The sequence below is a fragment of the Amphiura filiformis genome, chromosome 8, assembly GCF_039555335.1.
Source record: "Amphiura filiformis chromosome 8, Afil_fr2py, whole genome shotgun sequence".
Classification (NCBI taxonomy): Eukaryota; Metazoa; Echinodermata; class Ophiuroidea; order Amphilepidida; family Amphiuridae; genus Amphiura; species Amphiura filiformis.
Window position 1 is genome coordinate 48,592,523 of NC_092635.1, and position 23,664 is coordinate 48,616,186.

General features: G+C 37.2%; 1 protein-coding gene across 4 annotated transcripts in view; it reads left to right on the forward strand.

Moving 5' to 3' along the window:
* Nucleotides 1–23,328, forward strand: part of LOC140159140 (heterogeneous nuclear ribonucleoprotein K-like) — a 210,819-nt gene extending 187,491 nt beyond the window's left edge. For all 4 annotated transcript variants that reach the window (XM_072182498.1, XM_072182499.1, XM_072182496.1 and 1 more), the window contains 11 exons: nt 216–272; nt 1,734–1,777; nt 2,529–2,601; nt 4,553–4,669; nt 6,237–6,365; nt 8,186–8,598; nt 9,247–9,280; nt 10,142–10,258; nt 11,312–11,481; nt 13,380–13,497; nt 21,298–23,328. In XM_072182498.1, coding sequence (XP_072038599.1) covers nt 216–272; nt 1,734–1,777; nt 2,529–2,601; nt 4,553–4,669; nt 6,237–6,365; nt 8,186–8,598; nt 9,247–9,280; nt 10,142–10,258; nt 11,312–11,481; nt 13,380–13,455 — 1,230 coding nt within the window. In that variant the 3' untranslated portion in view covers nt 13,456–13,497; nt 21,298–23,328. The remainder of the gene's footprint in view (nt 1–215; nt 273–1,733; nt 1,778–2,528; nt 2,602–4,552; nt 4,670–6,236; nt 6,366–8,185; nt 8,599–9,246; nt 9,281–10,141; nt 10,259–11,311; nt 11,482–13,379; nt 13,498–21,297) is intronic.
* Nucleotides 23,329–23,664: the final 336 nt, after the last annotated feature.

A 23,664-nucleotide genomic window follows, 5' to 3' on the forward strand; every position in this document is an offset into this window, starting at 1 on the left:
ATTGAATGGACTGGATGCAAGGACTTATGACTGTGTGCAGTCCACATACACTTAGATCGTCCTTACACTTTGAACGGCGTACGGTCAGTGTTTACAAAGGTTAGGTCAACTGTACACTTGAGCACTGAATGTTATGAAGTATTGAATCCAGGATTGTCAACAACATCTAATTAACCCTGTCTTTTTCCACCTGTTTCCTTGTGTTTTCCCTACAGAATGCTGGGGCTATCATCGGTAAAGGAGGTAACACCATCAAAGGTTTAAGAAGCAAGGTTAGTTCTCGTAGACTGTTCATATTTGCCACCAAATGTTTTGTTTAAAATGAAAAAAATTATATCGATATTAAAAATGATTCTTAATTTCATACATTATCAACGAAGAGTGCACATTTGTAAAAAAAATTTAAAAGAGACTGTTTGCTGTTAAATGTATTATCTTATTGAAAATTATGAGACTTGCAATCTGATGTGTGATAATTTTAAATTTATTATTTTGATAAATTGTATACATTGTCCATTGCTTGGTTGTTGCTTTTGTGTGTTTGATTATTATGAATACCCAACACAGTGTGACCCGTTTGACGCAAAAAAACAAACTGTGAAAATACGAGGACTCAATATGCATATCAATGTTTAAACGTGACTGCTCTATACCTTACTATAGACCCAGAAAATCTAGCCTTTCAAAACGACTTATCCTCAATTCATTGTAAATTTGTTTAAATACGGCATCAGTCCTTCCAGAATTTTTGTCATTTGACCTTCCTGTGATAATTTGGTCACACAAAAAACTGGTCACACTGCTGAGAAAGTCTTGTGGTCAATGCAATGCAATACATTATATATTGACATATTTATATATATTTGATTTTTTTGCCAAAATTAAACCTAAAAAATTGTTTTGAGCATCTTTTTCTGTATTGTCAATTACCATTTTGCACCAAATTTTGTATTGTATATGAAATGTGTATCCAAAAGAAAGGGCACTATTTGGTTCTACCTTGAATATATCGTTACTACCGGACCTTACTATGTCCAAAAAAAAAGGAGTTCAACAAAAAGTAATCCAAAACAACCCAAAATGAGCCATTTCCTGTTACCAAAACCAATATTCTGTACTGGTTCAACAAAAAATAATCCAAAACGATCCATTTCCTGCTACATACCAAAAACCAATGTTCTGGTTTGTTAGATATCATGTGGCAAGTGTTCTAGAAAACAAAAATTTGTTCTGGGAAATAGTTCTTGAAAGATTTATTGATCAAAAATTCACATAAAATTTAGACCTCACCTGCCATTGTTCAAATCCTGGACCCAAGACTTGCATTGTTTATACATCTATTGAAATGATATACTTGTGTGTTTATGATTTTAATGACATGATATTAACGGGTTCCCATGCCCACTCTTCCCATAATGCCCTTCTCTCTTCTCCCTCATGCGTACGTCCAACGTCTGGCCCGGCCCGGCCCACCCACCAACGCCTTCATGATTGACGATTGATTGATTGATTGAATGACCCATCCACCCGGACCCGATCTGCTCTCCACACTACTCTCCACGTCCGTCCTGCCTCGCGATACTGATGATGCCACTATATATCCCACGACCCTGATTTGGGATATTCTCATCTACCACTTGTCTACGGCCCGATGGTCACTCCCGGATTGTCCTTGGCCTGCCCGTTGCCATTTCCCGATGTCCGAACTTGGCAACGCCTTCCTCCGATTCCAGTACAATGCCAATGTGACCGTGCCCGATTGCAGTGGGCCTGAGCGGTATGTCCCGTGTGTCAGACATTTTTTGACACACTATGCCCTATTTCACCATCCTAGGCATATTTTTTTTATAATTATCAAGCTTTGTAGGTCATTCCATTTTTAGTTGAATAGGGAGGCTAATTTCTTGGTATTTGGGACACTATTTAGTGGTTACTAAATCTAGGGATGCACAAGCAGGCTCCAAGCATCACTATCCACCTTAAAAACAAAATCACTCACAAATACATTTTCACGTTTTTGTTGCCTATCCTACGTTGCCTGCTGTGCATGATATTTTAAGATTGTTTAAAAAAAGTATTTATTTCCGTAAAACTTCTTTAAATATATAGCAATTATTTACTCTTGGTTTAAAGGTGTAAACAAAATAGCCAGGATTATTATATTACGATTAGGTTTCATGTTTTTTTTTAGTTTGCTGGATTTAAGCATGTAGAATTCATCTATTTCGCACCATTTTATATCTACACTTAAGTTTTTTTTCTTTGATTCTCGTGGCTTTATAATTATATCAACACGCACCTATATTTTAAGTATTTGCCACTATAGCAGCTTAATGTAAAGTTTTAATATTCAGTTACATCTCTATGATTAAAGAGTGTTTAAGTTTAAGAGCAGATAAAACCGTAAACGTATATAATCGATCCGTATTTGTGGTGTGATTGGCCGATGTTTCTTCTACCCTAGAACGCATACTGACTTTGATTCTGTGTGTTTTTTTCTCCGCCAAATCCCACCCAAAAAATAACAGCATACTAACAATAGCCGGGGACCAGGAAGATGCGATCAACTGCTTGATGGATATAGTCCCAACCTGGGAAGAGGTAGGTTGTCATTTGAAAAAATCGGACAATAATTTTTATTAATTCAATTTACTTACATGTCTCCAATTAACTTGCCAAGGTTTTACTTGTTCTGTGCTACTGTATTGAATTGTTAACCCCATGAGAACTACCTGCCAATTGGCCAAAAAGAAATTTTCATTATTAATTGGACCAATCAGCAACATTGTTAGAATAATTTCAACAAGCAAAAAAAATGGGGTGATTATTTGCAAAGCTCCATTCTGATTGGTGATTTAAGTGAAGATATCATGTAATGGACCAATCAGAGGCAATGTTAGCTCGGCTCAGGGGGTTAAAAATGTGATGAAAGAAAACATTCTTGCAAATCTGATCTGAAGATCTAACATATTTTCTGATCTACAGCTGCAACAAAATTTCTGTAATTTCCATAAATTTCTATTCAATTCCACCCTGTTTTAGCTGTGTAACCGTTTAAAATGAGGTTCAACTTAATAAAAAGCCTGATTTAAAGCATGTCAACTGGCACCCAAAATTGTGGAGCATATTGTGAGAATTTTGATATTACGTACACATCTAGCAATATAATGAAGACTTCGTGATATCTTGGGAATCTTAATACATGTAGCTTAATATTCAGATGAAGTAAACCTTGTCCAAGTTAATTGAAGACACAGTAGTAAACTGGAACTTGACTTTTGCATCATGCTATGTTGCATCTGATACCGTCACAACTTAATCAGGCAACTGACGCACTGGGATAAACAAACATAAAAAGCAAGTAAGTTCCAGCAATGGATGGATATAAAAAAAAGTGGGTTTCAAACTACAGTAAAAACTATTCAGACGTCGAGTTGACATGAAAAGATTGCCCATTTCGATAAGTTGCCGTATCAAATTGCTGTTTAGCCTAGAGATAACCTTCAACTTCAGCACAAGATTTGCGATTTTTTGCTTTCCTTGTAAATTCATGTAACTGTCAGCTAGTGCTGGTTCATTTAGATTAGCGTTGATAATGTACAAGAAAAAGAGTCTCGTTCATTCAGCCCCGATAGCGTTGTTTGTAGGATAAGTAGTTTACAGTGATAATGAGCGGTTTTTTGCAAAGTGTCAATAAATGGAAGCGAGCCAATTGTGTCAAAAAGATTTTTTGTGCGATGTGATTGCGACTTGATGCCTTCGCATAGATGTCATCGTCTTCTGAGCGGCCGTGGTTACATTACCATGGCTTGCAGCATCATGTTTGCCTGGTTTGGCGAAGGTTTCATGTTGCAGTCAGCCAAGTCATACTAGCCCCGCAGGCCTGAGGGGAGTAATCACAACATCGCCAGCTATCGTGTGTCTGTAGGGAGAGATGGGGGTTGGTATCATTATTGGGACATCATGACGAACGTAAGGGGTGGTGACACGGAAGCTGTGATTTGAATTGTGTTGCAATGTTGAGAATGGATGTTTAAACTAATGAGTAGCACAATTGCCAATATGTGTCTGTGTTAACACTGATTTTGAGCCCCATGGGTGACAATCCAATTAGCGTTTCATTTAATGAGTCAACTCACCATTCTGCTATTCCATTTATTGTCCACAGTGGGAGTATGAATTTCAAATGAAATTAGCACAATAACCAACTCTATTTGAAACTTGCCCTCCCTCTGTGGAAGATTCAGATTGAATATTTCTCAATGAAGTTCAAATAGAGCTGCCAAGTGTGTCTTCCATTTGAAATTTGTATTATTCCCCTGTGGAAGATATTTCCTAAATCTAACACAGGGGGCATGTGGATTTTAAATGGAATGGCCCATTGTTCATAAATGGCAGACTTGCGTAACAATGAGCTGTGACTTAACTTTCCCTTTAGAAATGAGGTGACTTGGAATTAAGTTGATTTGACTAGGAAGAATAACTTTGATCAAGAAATGACTTGCATTGTTATAAAAAGTAACATTGTTCACGTTTCATTTGGTTTTCACAGTATAAACAACAGAATCCAAATGATGACTTTGAAGTGGAAGTGCGTATGCTGGTACATCAGAGTCAAGCCGGAGCTGTCATCGGCAGAGCAGGCTTCAAAATTAAGGAATTCCGTGAGGTAAGTGTTGTAATCAAATTGTGTTGGCAAAAAATCGCCGGAAATTCAGGCTCAGAAATCTGACGCGAATCGATTCGCGCAAAGATTCTCGTAAAACATCAACTGGGCGAATCCATACGGATTCACGTAGTGCATTGGCAGTGTACAGAAAGAAAAAATATGTACCCATTTTGAGTCCCGGTTTGACTATTTATACTTCATTATTTAAGCAACTGAACCCCCAAAATGATGAATTATGGTATAATTTACTTAAATCATTAATAATTTGTACAATAATACTGATTTGAGAGGGAAAACAGCCATCGGTCGCATGCCGATGATTTGTTTCGCCAGAGCCGCCATCTTTGATGACTGAATTGGACTGTCATAACCGTATGAGGGCAGTATATTTTTCAATCATTGTGCAGCGGGGCGGATGTGTAGATTTATTGTGAATCGGGATTCTCATAAAATTCTCTTCGAGAATCCAAATGGATTAAGCCCGCACTACCACGGATTTCTAGGCCTGAAATTTTGTTACATTTTGGTAGATTGTATTTTTAGTTGGCATATCTGAACTAAAAATACCATAAAGAAGCAACAGTATTTCTACGCAGGGTCAGAATTTTGGTGAGTATCCTTGAATCGATTCTCGCAAACAGATTTGCGTGAATCAAAGTTGATTCTCGCAAACTTTTGTAGTTTACACAGAAGTTGATTTGCAAGAATCAAATGATTCCCTGCAAATTTATTCTGCAAGAATCAAGATTGATTCTCACACAGTGAAACGAAATTCTGACCCTGCTACGAGTACACAATGAGTTATACTGTTAAGCTGGTCCCTGTGCGAGTGATCCAAGCTTTCGTCAGATGTGTCCCGACTTCATCTGACGAAAGCGCAAAACCTATTGTCGAGAAAGTCTATATATCCACTTATCCGTAAAGGAGAAATAGTAGAAACCTGAAATACCACGAAACTTTGTCAATTTGGGCAGTTTGCAGTCTGCAAATTACATTATTCTTGATTTTTATGCCATTATAAATAGTAACTTGAGAACATCACATTTTCTCTCTCCTCTGGACAGAATTTCCATTAGGAAACATTTTGAAAACAAACGGCCTGTTCTGTACCGATATTCCATGTGTAGCATTAATTGGGAAACCAGAATTCCCTGAAGTAACGGTACACTTGATAGAATCTTAGTACTATAAATCATGTTGCTGTGTTTTTTTCCACCCACAACTTCTTTATGCCACCATTTGATAGCGTTACTTGTTCTAGAAACAGTAACCGACCTGTAACTTGATTTGAAACAAGTACGTACTTGGAACCATATACTGTATAAGTGGTAATTTTCGCGAGGGTTTTATTTTCGCAGATTTCGCGAATGGAGTTCCATCCGCGAAATTAACACCTCGCGAATATATGTAATAATGTATTGCAAGTATAGGGCAAGACTAGGCAATCGCGAAAATAACAATTGCAAAAATGTCTCTGTAACTCCAAATCGCGAAAATAACTGTACGCGAAAATTACCACTTATACAGTAGCTCAGCAATCTTGTTTTTCTTTTCTTTGGTTATGCAGACAACTGGGTGTAACATCAAGGTGTTCTCCGAGCAGTGCCCACACTCCACAGATAGAGTGGTGATGATGAAGGGTAAGACGTCGGTCGTCGCCAAGTGTATGAAGGCCATCAATGAGCTACTTCAAGTGGTAAGATCACATTTCATTTTGACCAACCAAGCATATTATGTACCCATGAGAAGACAAAAAAATCTGGAAATAATGGATGTTCCTTGTGGAGATTTAAACTTATAGTAGGGCTGCTAAGAATACGCGATTGCGTTATTTGCGCCGCAATTTGCGTATTTTGGCTCCAATTGCGTTTTTTGACATTTTTTCCAAATCCGCGGAAAAAAAATTAAAAATCGCAAAAAGAAGAAATCGGGGTGCATTTTTGGCCTCCAAAATCGCGTATTCTTAGCAGGCCTAACTTATAGTATCAAATGTGTATTGAAGATCCCCTCATGCCAATGAGGCCTCCCAATTTACTTATGTTCATTAGTTCTATTCTGATGAGTGCGATTCCAAACTGTCGCTGAAATTTGGGTTCAAAGCAGTCATTTTGTGATGATAAACCTTCAGTAATTTTGTGGGTGTTGTGAAAAAAATAGGTACTTGGCAGGTGGTTTTTATTTGTCACCTCGTACGATGCAAAGCGTAATTTAAGTTTGATTGCGCATATTGGCATGTAAAGCATCTTGCGGGAGGGAAGCGAAATTGTTTGCAGTCAAGTATTTGGCATGTAAGATTGCCTTATGACAGAGAAACTGGGGCAATTGCGACTGACTGTCATGTCTTGTGCATGATGTGTTGCCTGCAGTTGTACATTTCATGGTTTTTACTCACGAACGAGCCAAAAGCTTCCTTTTATGAATTGGTGGTTGAGTGGGTTTCTGAGTAATTATCCTATGAGTCAGAGGCCTACGCCTGGCAGATTGTCATTTTTGGAGATGTGACGCAGCTGGCAGCTATCATACTGGATTCGCTATACCTTAAGACTACACCCCTGCCCAATTTTGTGCCTATTTTTGCATTTTTCTCACAAATTATAGTGCATTGGGGACAAGTAAGATATGTATATTATAGGGGCAAGGACTACAACTACTGCACTGGAAATTTTATTTCAGCACAGACAACAGTTGTGTGGAGTTACAGTCAAAAATGAGGGAAAACCAATATTTGATCAATAAATCAATAACTACTTGCTTTGAGTTGCTGAATTTTCAGTACAGTAGTTGTAGTCCTTGCCCTATAATATACATATCTTACTTGTCACCAATGTGATATAATTTTTGAGAAAAATGCAAAAATAGGCACAACATTGGCCAGGGGTGTAGTACCCCCTTAATGGCGAAATTTCTCGTTTCTTGAAACATAAATATCATGCCCTGTCCATGGAGCTAATTGGCTAAATATACTTATTTTGTCAAAATATTTTGGTGACCCAGTATGATTTCAGTAGTCTTAAGGGGTACTACACCCTGTCAATTTTAACGCCTATTTTGCAATTTTCTCAAAATTATAGCACATTGGTGACAAGTAAGATATGTATATTATAGGGGCAAGGACTACAACTACTGTACTGAAAATACAGCAACACAAAGCAAGTAGTTATTGATTTATTGATCAAATATTGGTTTTCCCTCATTTTTGACTGTAACTCCACAACTGTTGGCTGTGCTGAAATAAAATTTCCAGTGCAGGAGTTGTAGTCCTTGCCCCTATAATACACATATCTTACTTGTCCCCAATGCGCCATAATTTTTGAGAAAAATGCAAAAATAGGCACAAAATTGGGCAGGGGTGTAGTACCCCCTTAATGGATTACAAGATATTTTAAAAACAAGTAGAATTGTACCAGTATGTTTTAACATTAATCATGTTTCTTTGTATGATCGCTATGTTTTAATGCATTTCTCCTAGTATCCCAGCTTTTTCGTAAATCAATGTAAATATTTTCTTTTGGACAGACACCGATCAAGGGTCCAAGCCAACTCTACGATCCATACAACTATGATGAGAATTTTTCCTTTGAGTATGGCGGCTACTCTTTCCCCGCCCCAGGTGTCGGTGGTGGATATGGCGGCGGAGGAGGCTTTGGTGGAGGACGTGGTGGTGGAGGACGTGGACGAGGAATGCGCGGAGGTGGCGGTGGATTCGGAGGAGGCCGTGGTGGGCGAGGTGGACGACCAGGAGGTGGATTTGGTGGTGGTGGTGGTGGTGGTGGTGGATCATATGGTGGCGGTGGAAGAATGGGAGGTATGGGAGGCGGTATGGGTGGACCACGTGGTGGACAAAGGAGAGGTGGCGGTGGAATGTTTGGCGGCAGTGGAGGTGGAGGTGGAATGTTTGGCGGCGGTGGCGGCAGACGAGACAGAGACAGGTAAGACAGATTTCTGTTTATCCTTCCTGCAAGATATTCATGAGTTGGATTAGTGTTAAAAAAAAAAAAAAAAAAAAAGAAGCTGTATTATCTTTGAATAGGCCAATTCTGTATCGTTTTACCCAAAGGATAAGCCCAGGTTTCAAGGTGACCCTTACAAAACACCATATCCAGAGAGTATATGACACAGTGACACTTTTAACAGATGAATTCCAACCTATATCCAAAATATTTATCCACAAAAGTATTTTAACATGTGAAGGGCTTGCAAGTATCCATTGCTGCAGATGTAATGTAACATGGGATCATTTAGCAATTTAGATGTAATGTAACACAGGTTCATTTTGAGGTAATGTAACATGGGTTCATTTAGCAATTTAGATTTACTTGTAATGTGCTTGTTTCAAAGAACAAAATCAAAAAATCAAAAATTGATAACTGCAATTCTGTAGTTGGGAGAAGGTTGTATAATATAATTTTTAGTTGATTTAGCCATGCCATGGACTTAAATGGGCAACCCAGGTTGGAGTGCGGCACCTTCCTGTGTACTGGCATTTCAGAAAGAGTCCATAGTGATATATCATCTCTTATTTGTATGTCTTATTTGGAAAGTTGATGACATAGTTTTGTACTTTTTGTCAATTGCAGAGATGATGGCTATGGTGGCTATGGAGATGATTTGGTAAGAATGATTTTTACTTTTTCATAATCTGTATTAGGGGAATGGACAGCTGGGTTATCAGAAAATATTTTGGGACAAAGGATGACAATTTTCATTAAGTCATTCATATTTTGAGATTCCCAATAACCATGCTCCCCCTGCTGCAAATGAACAAATCTGGCAAGTAAACTAGAATCTGAGGTGGAATTATAAGGTCTAGTTTGTGTCTGATGTCACTGTTAATCAAACTATAAAAGGAAGGTTTATTCATCTAGTGTCGATAGCAGCAAAAAGCGATAAGTTACAGTACTTCAAGAAGGTAAAGATCAACTTTTCTAGGCATTGTTGACATGGTGCCTTCAGGAAAGAAAGTTTTCTATTACCAAGACCTAATGTTTGAGATGGTTTGTATATTAGAAGGTGCAAAATTAACCATAAGGCATGCTGTTTTACCGCTGCCTTCAGGAACAAAATCACCATGTCACTCGTAATCAAGCTGTGCCCAAGTTTGATTGATTGGCAGATACCATCAGACACAAACTAGTCTTTGATTATAGCTGATGACAATATTCACATGTTTTGTTGTTGGTACAGACTCGGCCATGTTTACAAAGTTCAATTACTAGAGCGTACATGTTGGCGGGCTGTATACAGGTAATCAGTTGTGCCGACTGAGCTTGTCAAGCCCATGTATCAAACGCTATATAGTATTTGGTCTTTGCCAAAATATGCCTGTGTTCATACCAGTTCAGTCCCATGGTTAACAATCCAATATTTCACCTTATTAGCATCTTTGATCAGTGTCAAGTGGTTTTTTGAACCATTCCTAGTTACTTCATTTGCATTAACCGCTTTGTTGCGGACATTTTTTTTCTTCGTCAGATGGGTGGTGGCGGTAGAGGAGGCGGTGGTGGCGGATATGACGGTGGATATGGTGGTGGCGGTGGCATGGACAATTCTGGTCCAATCACATCTCAACAAGTAACCATACCAAAAGATGTAAGTGTTCTCTCATGCCTTTCAAAAAGGTCTTGATAATATTTTTGTAGAAGAGCTGTACATTATAAATTTTGAAACAAGGGGAACCAAATTGTGAGGCCATTTTCTACCGGATTAGAAATGATTCAATGATAGTATACAACACTGCATCGAAGCCTTGTCTAACATTTGCAAGCTGCACTGGTACAACTAACTCTCTCGAGCCTTAAACAGGAAGCCCCGCTTGGCCAGTTCGCCACAGAAGAACTGACTTACACCTGTTACTTTGATGACAGACAGAACAGAATTTTCATTGATAAATTTTAATCTTGACTAAATCCCTAAGGAACTTGACCAAAAGTGGAGCTTCAACTTTAAGTAGCGAAGATGTTGCTAGTGAAATCACTTTGTGGTTTAGACGTGTCAATTTTTTAGCAAACTGTTGATCTTTGAAAATGGTCATCTGCGATAGATAAAATCGCCCAATTTAAACTAGGTTGTTGCCCAAATCCTGGTAAATATTTTAAAAGGTCATCTGATGTATACGCCACATCCTGGCTCCGATTGACGTGTGTGTTGTACAACTCCGGTAGTGCAGGGTGATGAGTCATGTTCTGTAGGCTGCGGTTGCGATATTGCAGTACCCTATGCTTCAGAGCATAACCAATTTCAGGGATGATCAGTTTTCAGGCAATTGCCCGATTTCAGGCCTTTTGCTACTCCAAATTTCCGCACTTTTATTTATTTTCAGCCCGTTTTAAGGCTTTATAGCCCAAATTTACGCGCTTTTCCTGCCAAGTCACTTCAGGCCACTTTCATCTCTGCAATTTAAATTCAACAATGGGCTATCCCAGTTGGAATCCATGCACCCCCTAAAGAAGACATGACCTTAATCTATCACACAGGGAGTGTGAATTTCAAAAGGGGTTACTTGAATGGGTGAGGAGATAAAAGGGCATGTCTTCTATGGGGTTGTATGGATATAGCGACTTATTGTGATAAAGGCGTTTTGTATGGTATGGAGTATAGATTTGGAATGATTTAACCATTTAAATTGATTTTTTTCCCCAACAGTTGGCCGGATCAATCATTGGACAGGGTGGTCAGCGCATCAGGCAGATCCGACAAGATTCCAACGCCAAGATCAAGATTGATGAGCCCCAGCCCGGATCAAACGACCGAATTATCACCATCACAGGCACACAAGAACAGATCACAAATGCACAGTATCTCCTCCAACGCAGGTGAGTAGTCAGATGGTGTATTATACTAATTTACGGATAGCATCTCTTCCGGGGTAAAATGATTTTTCAGTTTAGGGGAAAAGGATTTGTGGAAATGATGTCGAAATACACACACACAATACAAAATGTGGATTCTGGGGTTTCATATTGAAATATTTCATATTTTATTGCCAATTTATTTGGCAAGTACGCTTGGAATAAATTGTTGGAAAAAGAACATACATGGATAACTAATAGATGATGCATTTTACTCTTCGCTCTCAACCCCTTCCTGAAAGAGATGACAATCATAATGGGTGGAAATGGTGTCTGTGGTGGTTACCAAGATATGTATTAAGCATCGGAGGAAAACACTATAACATTTTTTGGGTGCAATTGCATTATATATTATATTTTGTTTTTCAAAAATTGGAAAAAAAGAAAAGAAGTTAAAATGCATAATACTATAATCTTGTGCAGAATAATGTGCACTGAACGGTTGGCAGTACGTTTCATTTGTATAAGGAAATCTGCAAAACATAGCTGTTCAATAGAAACAATAGTAATTACAGGTTTCTCGAAAACCGAGGTGCATTTTTAGCCTTCCAAAATCATGTTTTTTTCTAGTGCTCAATATAAATTGACATTGGTTTTGTAAGAAATAGATCCAATGCCATGAAAAAGGTTTCCACCATAGACATATTCACTCACCTATCGATGTACATTATTATTTTGTCTCTCCATCTCTGCCTAACCTTCCTTATACTTATGCATGGGGTGGGGGAGGGGGAAGATTGCTAGATTTGGTCAAAATAGGGATCAAATTTATCCCTTTCATCTAAACTGATGTTGCAGGCATTGTGACCCCATTTTGTTAAAAATAAACAAAATACTGAATGTTTCACAGGCTGATTATACCAAAATTTGTGTGCACACCTTGCATGAGCACGGATTGGTGTTTCAAATTTGTTTTCCAAGTTTTAAAACCCTCTAGAGGAAAACTTATCTGTTTTGGGTTTGGCTTTTTTTTTAAAGAGCTTCATATTCACAAAATTAGTTTATGAATGTTTTCATTATTTTTGCAATTCTGGCTCCCAAATCTTGCTTTAAAAGAAATATTTTTCTGTGAACTTTTATTCTCCTTACAAATGTACATAACACACAAACATCCTGACACACCCCTACGAGGATACAGGAACCAACACCCCCCCCCCCCCCCATGAAGGATATATACATCACTGTTGCAGCAGTATATCAACAAGAGAAGGTGGACTGGGATATTCCATTTGAAATCCATAACCCTATGAAAGACATGATCTTGATCTCCCACACTGGCAGTGTGAATTTCAAATGGGGTTACCTGGATGGTTGACTCCATTTTGAAATCTATACCACCTGTGTGGGAGATAGAGGTCATGTCTTCCATAGGGGTGTATGGATTTCAACTGAATAGCCCTTTAATCCTGTACCAGTCAGCTATTAATCAGAACCACCAATCCATCCACAAATCTTTTAAATTCTACCATTCTATCAATCCATCTTTCTCACACAACAAAGCAACCACAACCCATATTTCATCCGATCACATGATATGATTTTTCCCGATGTTTTTGCCTCCACCCATTCTAGCAGACCCTCTTGCGTGTCCAATCACATGATATGATTTTTTTCCGATATGTTTTGCTTCCACCAATTCTAGGAATCCTCCAGTGCGTCCGATCCCATGATATGAATTTTTCCGATATGTTTTGCCTCCACCTATTCTAGAAATCCTCCGATCACATGATATGATTTTTCCGATGTTTTGCCTCCACCCATTCTAGCAAACCCTCTTGCGTGTCCGATCACATGATATGATTTTTCCGATATGTTTTTGACGTTGATGTGTTTTCTCCTCTATTCCACCAATTATCCTATAGTGTGAAGCAAGGATCAGGCTATGGCAAGCAGGGCGGTGGTGGTGGTGGTGGTGGCTCGGGTGGTTATAGGAACTAGGGATAAACTACTGCAGAACAGTCATGTATATGGCCTATATAAGTAAGCATAGCCCCTGTTAATTTAACTACTAACAAATCAATCACAGAAGAGTATCCCCAATATGAAGTTCTTCTCCGATATGCCACCAATGACCACATTCTAAGAGACCATACCCAACAATGAAGTTCTTGATTGCCAATGTCCCATAACCAAATCATTCTAAAACACACAATTTTTTACCCCCCTCCCCCATGCTTGTTTGTAACCAAAAACATGCTATTTTGAAAATATTTGTGTGCACAAATCACTTGTATTTAAAGAAAACCCACCCGCTTGATTGCCCTAAGTGCCTGTGATTACCCAGTATGCCTGAACAAAATGTTTGTCACATTTATTTTGAATAACGGAGACGATCCCTAAAAGTCCCAGTAATTTGAACACTTCAGTGCACTGCACTTTCAAAATGAGGTTATACTCGCCAAAAGTGGATACAAAATTTACGTTCTTGCACTTTCCGCAAGAAAAGAGTTTGTTGATTTTTTTTGTTGCGAATAAATAACCTAATTACCTAATTACTAGGACGAGTTATATCAATAGTGGCTGAGCTCGCTGCATTTTCCACTCCATGTGCTATTTATTCCCCGTGCTCATAAGTCTTGCTACCCTCGATTGGTAACAACTCAAATAAGTGATTAGTAAACACTGCCTAGCTGTAGATTTGCATGTATGAATAGCTGAGAAGTACCAAAGCTAAAAAAATCATGCTTTAAGCTAATTTATGTAAGGGGGAAACTGTAAATGTGGTTATTTTCGCGCTATTTTTGTTTTTCGTGGTGTATTAATTCCGAACATTGCTTGCATTGCTGATGTAATTTCAAGTTATTTATACACTGATTTAACATGACAAATAAACTCTTTCAGGGGGAGGGGGAATGCAAGCTTTTAGAAGAGCATGAAAAAGGCAAAAATAAATGCAGCACGAAAATAACCACTTTTACATTAATTGGAACAGCAACACTTTGCATGTGCATGGATTTTTAACCGCTAAACAAGAAACAGGGAAAATGTTGTTTCTTGAGGTGAAGTTTACAGTTTTAAGTGCACTGGCAAAATATGTTTGTGCCCTGAACCGATTTTTCCATCTCTAAGTAACCAATTACTATCAAAATGGAACAAACCAGGTTTTTGTTTTTTCCAACAAGCCACAAGTCGTTTCCAGATAATGTGTAATTATAACTGAGCCTTCTTATGCATGGGCTTTTGGCAACATGATAAGTGTTAAATTAATGGGATTTCGAAAAGTGTTAATGGGATTTTTACTGACTCTTGTCGGTTTTAATAAAACTCATATCTCGATCAAATACACATAGGGACTTTTGTTTTATATAAAATATTCCGCTTCAAATTGTGTGTATTATATTATTGAAAAGGTTTTAGCAGTTTAAATGCAAATATATAAATAGCAATTAGGAGAGAGCATGTCTTCATTAATCGTTTACACCCGGGAACGTTTTACTATTTATGAAAAATAAACATAGTTTCTTCTTATGCTCTGTGTGTGCTGCATATATTACAATCGACTAGAGACGGCTTTAATGTTGTCAGGTCGTAACTTCGTCACTGGAGGACACTATGTTTATTCATGTTGTTCATTTCCCAATGTTGTTTCTGCTAAGGATTTATAGTACGGTTGACATGTTCCTGCTTGTGCGGACGTGATGTTATATAGCATAGGTTTTCTTTTTTAGAAAATGGGTGCAACATTGCTCGAGGTTTCACAGTTCAAATATGCCATGCAATTTACACGTATAAGCCGTGTTTACTCGATCTCGTGATGATATTTTATTATTTTGAATTGGGATAGATGACACGCTCAACCAGAGCCCCAAAAGAGGTTCATGTTGTTGAGAATGTGCGTGGATAATCCAAGAGGTGGAAATTTGAAACGTTTCTCAAGTGGGGAGTTTGTTTTTGCTAGGGTGGCATCATGTCAACAAGCTTGAACATTGAGTGTGAGGTGATTGGGATTTATAGCAAAGCATGTATTGGCAATGCAATGTTAGGGAATCAATATGTATGTTCTCCAACTGATCCACACAGGTTCAGTGTTATAGTAGGGTGTTTACATTTAGAAGTTTATATTGTGGTTCCTTCAGGAATGAAGTTTAGAAATGAGAATTTTTGAGTTCTGTGACAATCGGCAGACAGTTCAATATACATTGGTGGATGTATTATCATTCCCAAGTTGACATTTGTTTATTCTAACTAGGAAAAACTTAATTAAATATGCTAATTTTGAAGGAAAAAAAGTGTGAAGGTAGGTAATTTGCTTCCCAAAACATTGCATTGCCTTTTAGTTTGAAAAAGTAGAAAACCAACAATTGAAGTTAATGCTAACATAGCTAATTCCATTTTCATGCACATAATTTTGAAATGCCAGCACTGTGGCTTGTCAGTTATTTGTCATCGAATAACGGACAAGCAGGTGCTTAAAGAAGTCTGCATGTAACAGCAGTAATGAGAGAATTGGTTTCATTTGACAGTAACTGGCTTTCATTCATACTGAGCAATTCCAGTTATGATCCAAACACCCCCTATGGAAGATGTGACCTTCATCTTCTACACAGGGGGTGTAGATTTCAAATGGAGTCGCCCATTCAGGTAACCCCATTTGAAATTCACAACCCTTGTTTGGAAGATGATGATTGCGATTTCCTTACGAGGGTGTATGGATTTCAACTGGAATTACCAGTGAAAATTCTATCCAACTTTTAATTGGTATGGGCAGACTTCTTGTAGTTGCTGTAGCATTCTCATTTGAATTGGCTTCAAATACGCATGTCAACTTGCAAAGTACATAGACGATGTATTAAAGCAAAATTCATCCCATCAAAGTAGATGGTTGAGATCGTGATTTCTTAACCTCAGCGCTAACTTCTACTTCATTGTATACCATTTAAGGTGGTACTACACCCTTAGTAAATTTGTGACTATTTTTGCATTTTCTCAAAAATAATAACACACTGGTAACAAAAGTTATGTATCTGATAGGGGCAAGGAATCCCATTACTACACTGGAATTTCAGTGACTCGAGACAAGCGGTACGTTATTTATGATAAGAAAAGAGGTACCGCTAGAATGTACCTCATTTCTTAACATATATAATGAACCACTTGTCTTGAATCACTGAAATTTCATTGAAGTACTTGGGATTTCTTGCCCCTATAATATACATAACTTTTGTTACCAGTGTGTAGTTATTTTTTGAAAAAAATGCAAAATTAGTCACAAAATTTTTTAGGGGATGTAGTACCACCTTAATTGACTGATTTTGAATTTAACCGACATTCATAGAAGTTAGTGATGGCATATAAGAAATTGTAAAAAGAAGCCAACATAATACTGCAGCACAGATGGCATACATTTTTGAAAATTTCAAATGAAAATGCTACCAAATGAATTGAATACTAACCTCAGCTTTGATTTCTTGTCTTGAACACTGCATAATAAAGAAATTCACAATGTTTCTGTTAATATCTTCAGCAATAGTTGCACCAAATTTACATCAAAATCAATTTCTGGGGAAAAAATAGTGATTTTGGGGTTGGGCAAGAATAAAATAAAGTTACATTACATCCAAAACAATTGTGAATATCTAAAATGCAGTGTTGAAGATAAACCACTAATGCCAGCAATAACCACGTTTGACCGCTACCAATTGGTTTTGGGATAACTCACTCCATTGGCTTTTGGGATAACTCGCCATAATATAACTCATCACTACTGACTACTCTAACCTCATCATCTTCATCTTACCATGCTAACACCTTTTTATCCCATCTCCCTGTGGAAGACTAGTGATTTTGTTGTTGTCAAAGCCAGAAAACATAAAATCACTGTCTGCCATCAGGGCGGTGCGGAGCTAACTCCACTTCACAAATGGTTGCCGTGGGAATGCACACACATTACATACCTAACCCTAGCTCTCATGGTTGGCTTTTGGGGACACGCATCTAACCCTTGGTTGCTGCGGGACGCATCTTTAAAATCTTAACTCATGGTGTTGGGTGACACATTCTACTATAGTATGTAGGTAAAATATCATTTAGCTGCTGCTACTACTCAATTGTAAATGGAACACAACCAGAGACTAACACTGGTATGTGCTATATGCTCCTTGAAGGATTTTGCCATAAGTGTGAAGAGCCTTAAACTGGTAACAGGGAGGAAAGATGGAAATTTAGGGCATTTTTTTCTTTTCAAAATAAAGCTGCGTTTTCCATTCTCCGCTGCTGTGATTTTGTAACTCAAAAATAAGTTTTTTGTGGGGGCTTTGATGTTCCCTTCAAAGTTTGTCCAATTTGGCTATTCCAGTTGAAATCCATACACCCCCTGTGGAAGACATGACCTTAATCCTTCCACACAGGGAATGTGAATTTCAAATAGGGTTATTCGAGTGGGTGACTTAATTTGAAATCTACACCTCCTGTGTGCAGGATTTCATGTCTTCAATAGGGAATGTCTGGATTTCAACTGGAATAACCCATTTGCTATTACTGGCCACTACTCTTGGAAGAACATAGTCAAGGCTCTCAAGCATATGGCAGAACCAAGCAAGGAGTACACATTACATTTAATGTTATGGCGACAAAAAAAAAACTTGTTTTACGAGCCCGACCGGCCCAGATTTTGCATTGGCAGTTTTTTTGGACAAAATTTCGATTCAAACTTCAGAACATTTGCAAGTTCTTGGTGATATTTTAGGGTTAAATTTTTTTTTTAATTCAGACTGACCAACCGTACTTAAAGTCTGTCCGCCCGTAAAAAACTTCCTTTTTTTTTGTCGCCTAAATCGTTTTAGTTTTACAGGCTGTATTAAAAAATGATTGCTACCAATCTGATTGGTGGTAGTTTGAAAACCATGCATTTTCCAATTGCAAAATCGGGTCTTTTGATGACCGGAATTAATTTTGAAATTTCCTCAAAATGTATGGATTTCTTTTGCATTTGTATGTGGTAGTGTTGACCCAGATAATATAACTTAATACTTCCCACAATGCATTTCTTCCCTGTACTGATTTGCTATTCAGTGCATCATAGGTCAATTCGCCATATGCATGGTTCCGCCATATGCAGGGAGAGCCTCGAACTGGCAATAGACATGAAAGGAAGTATTAGGTAACTTTACGCAATGTAATATGACTGGTTCAATTCCTATTCATGCTGACAGATCGAGGCTCTACTCGCATATGGCGGAACTGTGCAATGGGTGAATAGTGACAAAAATCTACTCAATTAACAGAGCTCATCCCGATCTTGCAATTGAGGTATTTATTGTCACCATTGACCCATGTTGCAAGTCAGTACAGGGAAGAAATGCATTGTGGGAAGTGTAAGTTATTGTCTCTGGCGTTGCCCTTAATCTGTGGATGAAGAGAATTTGGGAGACTGGTAGGTAGCAATCATTTTGATGCATGCAGCATGTTGATAGAATGTACAAATCATTTGATTTTATATCCTGCAATACCTTTATTGTAATCATAGCTTTTTGATGGGATACTATCATTGTGAAACCAAACATTTGTAAAAAAATAGTATGTCTCAGACCACCAGGAAAAATACCAAATGAAAATACCAAAATACGAATATGGATTTGGCTGTCTGCCGAACTCGTCAATATATAGGTGAAATATTTCATGTGTAAAAAATGCATGCTTATTTGGACTGAGTTTGTATCGGGGAAATAATGAAACAAAAATAATAATTGGAAAACCGCATTCTGATTGGATGGGATTTTAAAATTATATAGCAAGCTTTGAGACCTACTGTTTTCTTGGTTTTAACAGAGAAAGATACTTCATGCTGTATATTTTGAATCTTTTGATAGTAATATAAAGTAAAAAAATATTGTAATAATGTAAGAATTCTTGTTACATATTTTAATGATCGGCTTGTAATAGGTGAGAATTAGTCGGATTTGTTCATGCATTCACCAATGAGGTATCAATTTACGCAGGTGTAAATTCACAAAAGCATGATGCGGTAGTCACACATTACGCAGTTCGCGTAGGTGCTACGCTCAGCTGTTTGTACACCATTCTGTATCAATCCATGATGTTGCGAGTCATGACTATTACGAGCTGAGCATTAGTAGACCGATGTTACTTATTTTTTGTATAAAAAGTGACTGATTAAGAAAATTTCTAGCAGAGTCCTTGTAAAAACTATTAGATATGTTCCAAAAAAGTGCTTTGTATGTTATAAGATATGCTGTTACTACATCCCTTGATAAATTTTGTGACTAATTTTGCATTTTTCTCAAAAAATAATAACACACTGGTAACAAAAGTTATTTATATTATAGGGGCAAGGAATCCAGTTACTTCACTGGAATTTCAGTGAAACAAGACAAGCGGTACGTTATTTATGATAAGAAAAGAGGTACTGTCAGAATGTACATCATTTCTTAACATATATAATGAACCATTTATCTTGAATCACTGAAATTTCAGTGAAATAGTTGGATTCGCTGTACCTATAATATAAATAACTTTTGTTACCAGTGTATTGTTATTTTTTGAGGAAAATGCAAAATTAGTCACAAAATTTATCAGTGGGTGTAGTACCACCTTAATGTGTTAAATCTCAAAATTAAAACTTCACAATTGGCATCCTCATTATAATTGTTATGTTTGTAGAGATAGGCTAAATAAAGATGCTTCCATTGTTCAAAAGCAATATGATTGCAAAATGCAATCCATCGGGTATGTCACTGTCAGGTTGTTAAGCGTTTTGTCAGAAGTGGTCAGATGACAAAGGCTTCACAATTTTTCACGGATGTACCCAGTGTAACTTTCTATCTTGACAAGTTCTGTAAATGCAGTTACTATATAAACTGTTTGGATACTATATTTCTGTATGAAAATGTACTTTTACCAATGTATGTATGTACAGTTGATGGGAAATAGATTTCTTCTGTTGCCAGTTCAGAACAGTTCTATTCATGTCATACATAACAATGTAATTTGATGAAGCAAAGTGAGTCGGATGTTTATAATTATTTAATTTCTTGATATAAATTTTTGTTTAAAATAATAGAAGGGGGGAATTTCTTTTATAATGTATCCTGGAAGTTTTCATAAACCTTGTGACTGACTCAATTTACTTCATTGGATCTCAATGTAAACATCTTCGTACCTTGATCAAATATTTACTGAAAACTGTAATGAATTATGATTTGAAAACTACTTGAGGCTTGTGGATTGTGGAATACATGTGTAAAATGTATTAAGAGCTACCGGTATCAAAAGATTTTTGAACACATGTGGATTTGACCATAATTATTTCATCATGCAAGTGTTGCTGAACAACTAATTTGTTGTAATTTAATGATTTATGTTTTTCCTCTACCAAACTTGGTACTCTTTGAGTGCGAGTTCAAACATTTATAGTGCTATTTTGAATTGATAACCGCAAATGGATATTTCAGCTGAAATTCACCCCTATGGAAGACATAATCTTAATCTCCCACACAGGGGGTGTAGATTTCAAATGGTAACCCTATTTGAAATTCACACTCTGTGTGGAAGATTAATGGCATGTCTTCCATAGGGGTGTATGGATTTCAATTGGAATAGCTCAATGGGCCATTTGCACATTTCCCATAATACAGTGCCAGGACTGAAACTTTGTCTCTGCGGAGTCGTAAGAAACGCCTATAAACGTGCAGGGTTTTGCTCTCATTGCAGTGTATTGTGGGATGTGGACAAAACATCAATTGAATACCGTCTCACCAAATATATATAAATACCCCTTATTAACTCATTATTTCTTGTATTGTTTTCTTTAATTTTCTGCAGTGTTCGGGCACACTCGGGGAAACTGTTTTAAACTCTACCAATCAACTAGACGAGGGGGATGACAATCATCAGTTGTGTTTAGGGGGGGAACATATCTGCAACTATGAACTAGAACCGACTAGAATGATTATATAATACGCTAACCAAATAGTTGGGTTACTACACTTGCAATCTACGCCCCCTGTGTGGAATATTAAGTTAATGTCTTCCACTGGGAGTGTATGGATTTCAACTGGACTAACCCATAGTGATAACAGCACACTTCAAGTGTTCATGGCCTAGCCATATTGTAAGCTCGAGTATATTACCAAGTGTTAGTTTTCTTTTATTACTCAGATATGCGTCGATATGCTGCATTATTTCTATTCCCATAGTTGACTTACGACAATTAGACAATGTTGTAGGGAATACCTAAGCTTTGGATAAATGTGTTGGAATGTTCTTATATCGAACATGCTGTAAGTAGGCAGGGATTAAGGGTAGCTTACTTAACTGCAAGAGCATCAAACTTACTTCAAAAATGAGCTTTCTCTTTTCCATCAGTTTCCTCTGGATTGGGGTTTTACAGTTGAAATCTATACACACTCTATAGAAGACATAACCTTAAACTAATACACAGGGAGTGTGAATATCAAATGGGGTTTCCTGAATGTGCAACTTTGGTTGAAATCTACACCCCCTGTGTAGGAGATTAAGGTCATGTTTTCCATTTGTATATGGATTTCTACAACTGAAATAGCCAATTCAAAATGATTCCATTAAGGATGCCACCTTGGATTGAACAAAGTTTACAATATAGGCGTTCTTGCAATTAGACGACATTCTGTACAAACTAATTCCAGATGTTGAGTGTGTCGCACATAATTTACTGTAGCTAGTTTAACACGTTTGTCAAAGCATTATGAATTTAGGCGAAATGTATTGCGAATTTTATCCACGTAGTGTGGTGTCGAGAATTTGTTGCTCTGTTACAGTATTTCGACAAAATTGTGTAATTTTAATTCGAGGGATCAAAAAAATGTAGCCTAAGTTTGTACTCTACCTACCAATTGTTGTGTATTTGGTGAAATTGTTGCTTGTCTACATGTATTACGTATCGGGATGTTTTTAAGGATAAATTGGGAATGTTGTATTAAGGAGATGCCCAATGATTCTGTATCTGTGCACCCCTACTAACTCGTAGAATTTCCCTCATACAACCTCATCACCAAGGCATGGTTAATTGATTCTTTACACGAATGAACTTAGCACTTTGAATTGGGTACCAACTATCGCACCCCAATAAGCCAAGAGGATTTTGAAGTGCTGTGGAGATGAGAGTATATGGGAAAGCCTGCCATGTATATTATGATCGGCATCAAGAAGATGGGTATGATCTTAATGTTAAAAAACTGTAAAACTTGATCAGTTGATAAGCAGACAGAAAGAGTACCAGCTCGTAACATGTAAATAATACCAGTCTCAAGCTGATCATAGCTTTTATTAAAAACCCACCTTTTTGTTGTGTACTTCCAAAGAGGCTATATACAAACTATGGTAGAAATTTGGAATTTTATTTTGTAATTAATTAACAATGGAAATCCAAGCTTACCAATTGTGATATTTATAATCAAGCAAAATATTAATATTGACCAAGAAAGTCATACCAGGTGTCCACTAGTTACTTGCCTATTTCGATCAATCTTTTCTTTCCAAAAATGTTCAAAACATTTTTTCCCTTTTTATTTTATGAACCTGTAAAGTAGTTTTTACTAGGATAATTTTTTAAAAGTTACATAAGGAAAAGCACTTTAAAAAAGCTACAACAGTGGTGTTGAAATTGTTACAAGTATTTGGTTAGTTAAATTCCCCCTGAATTATGAAGTTTGAATTTGTAAACAGTCTTATACGGACACCAAAGAAGACTGGTAAGGTTGTAAATTGTAATATTTTTCTCATCGGGGGTAAGGGTTGGTTGGAGACCTTGTTATACTGGATATTTTTACATGGATGAAAGAAATAAAAAAAGAAGCTTGCTTTTCAGAAAGATAATTATGTATTGAATCGTCTTTATTTTGAGTCGAGTATTGTTGGTTAATTAAATTAATAATTAATAAAAAAAAATGCATTGGTAATAAAATGCAACATTTAAGGTAACAAGGAATTCCCCAAATTGTACATCAAAATCAACCGGGTCAATGATTTCAGGTATCAGTTCCTATGGAAACCTTTACTTTCTGCTGTCAAGCCAAGATTGTTTAAAATTGAAGATTGGCTTTCAGAAACTTTTACTTGGGTTCCTTTATTGAATTACCGTATTCAATCTAAAACCCACCTACTGAAGAATATTTGAGCGACGACTTTAAGCAGGCCCCTTTCAATGCACAA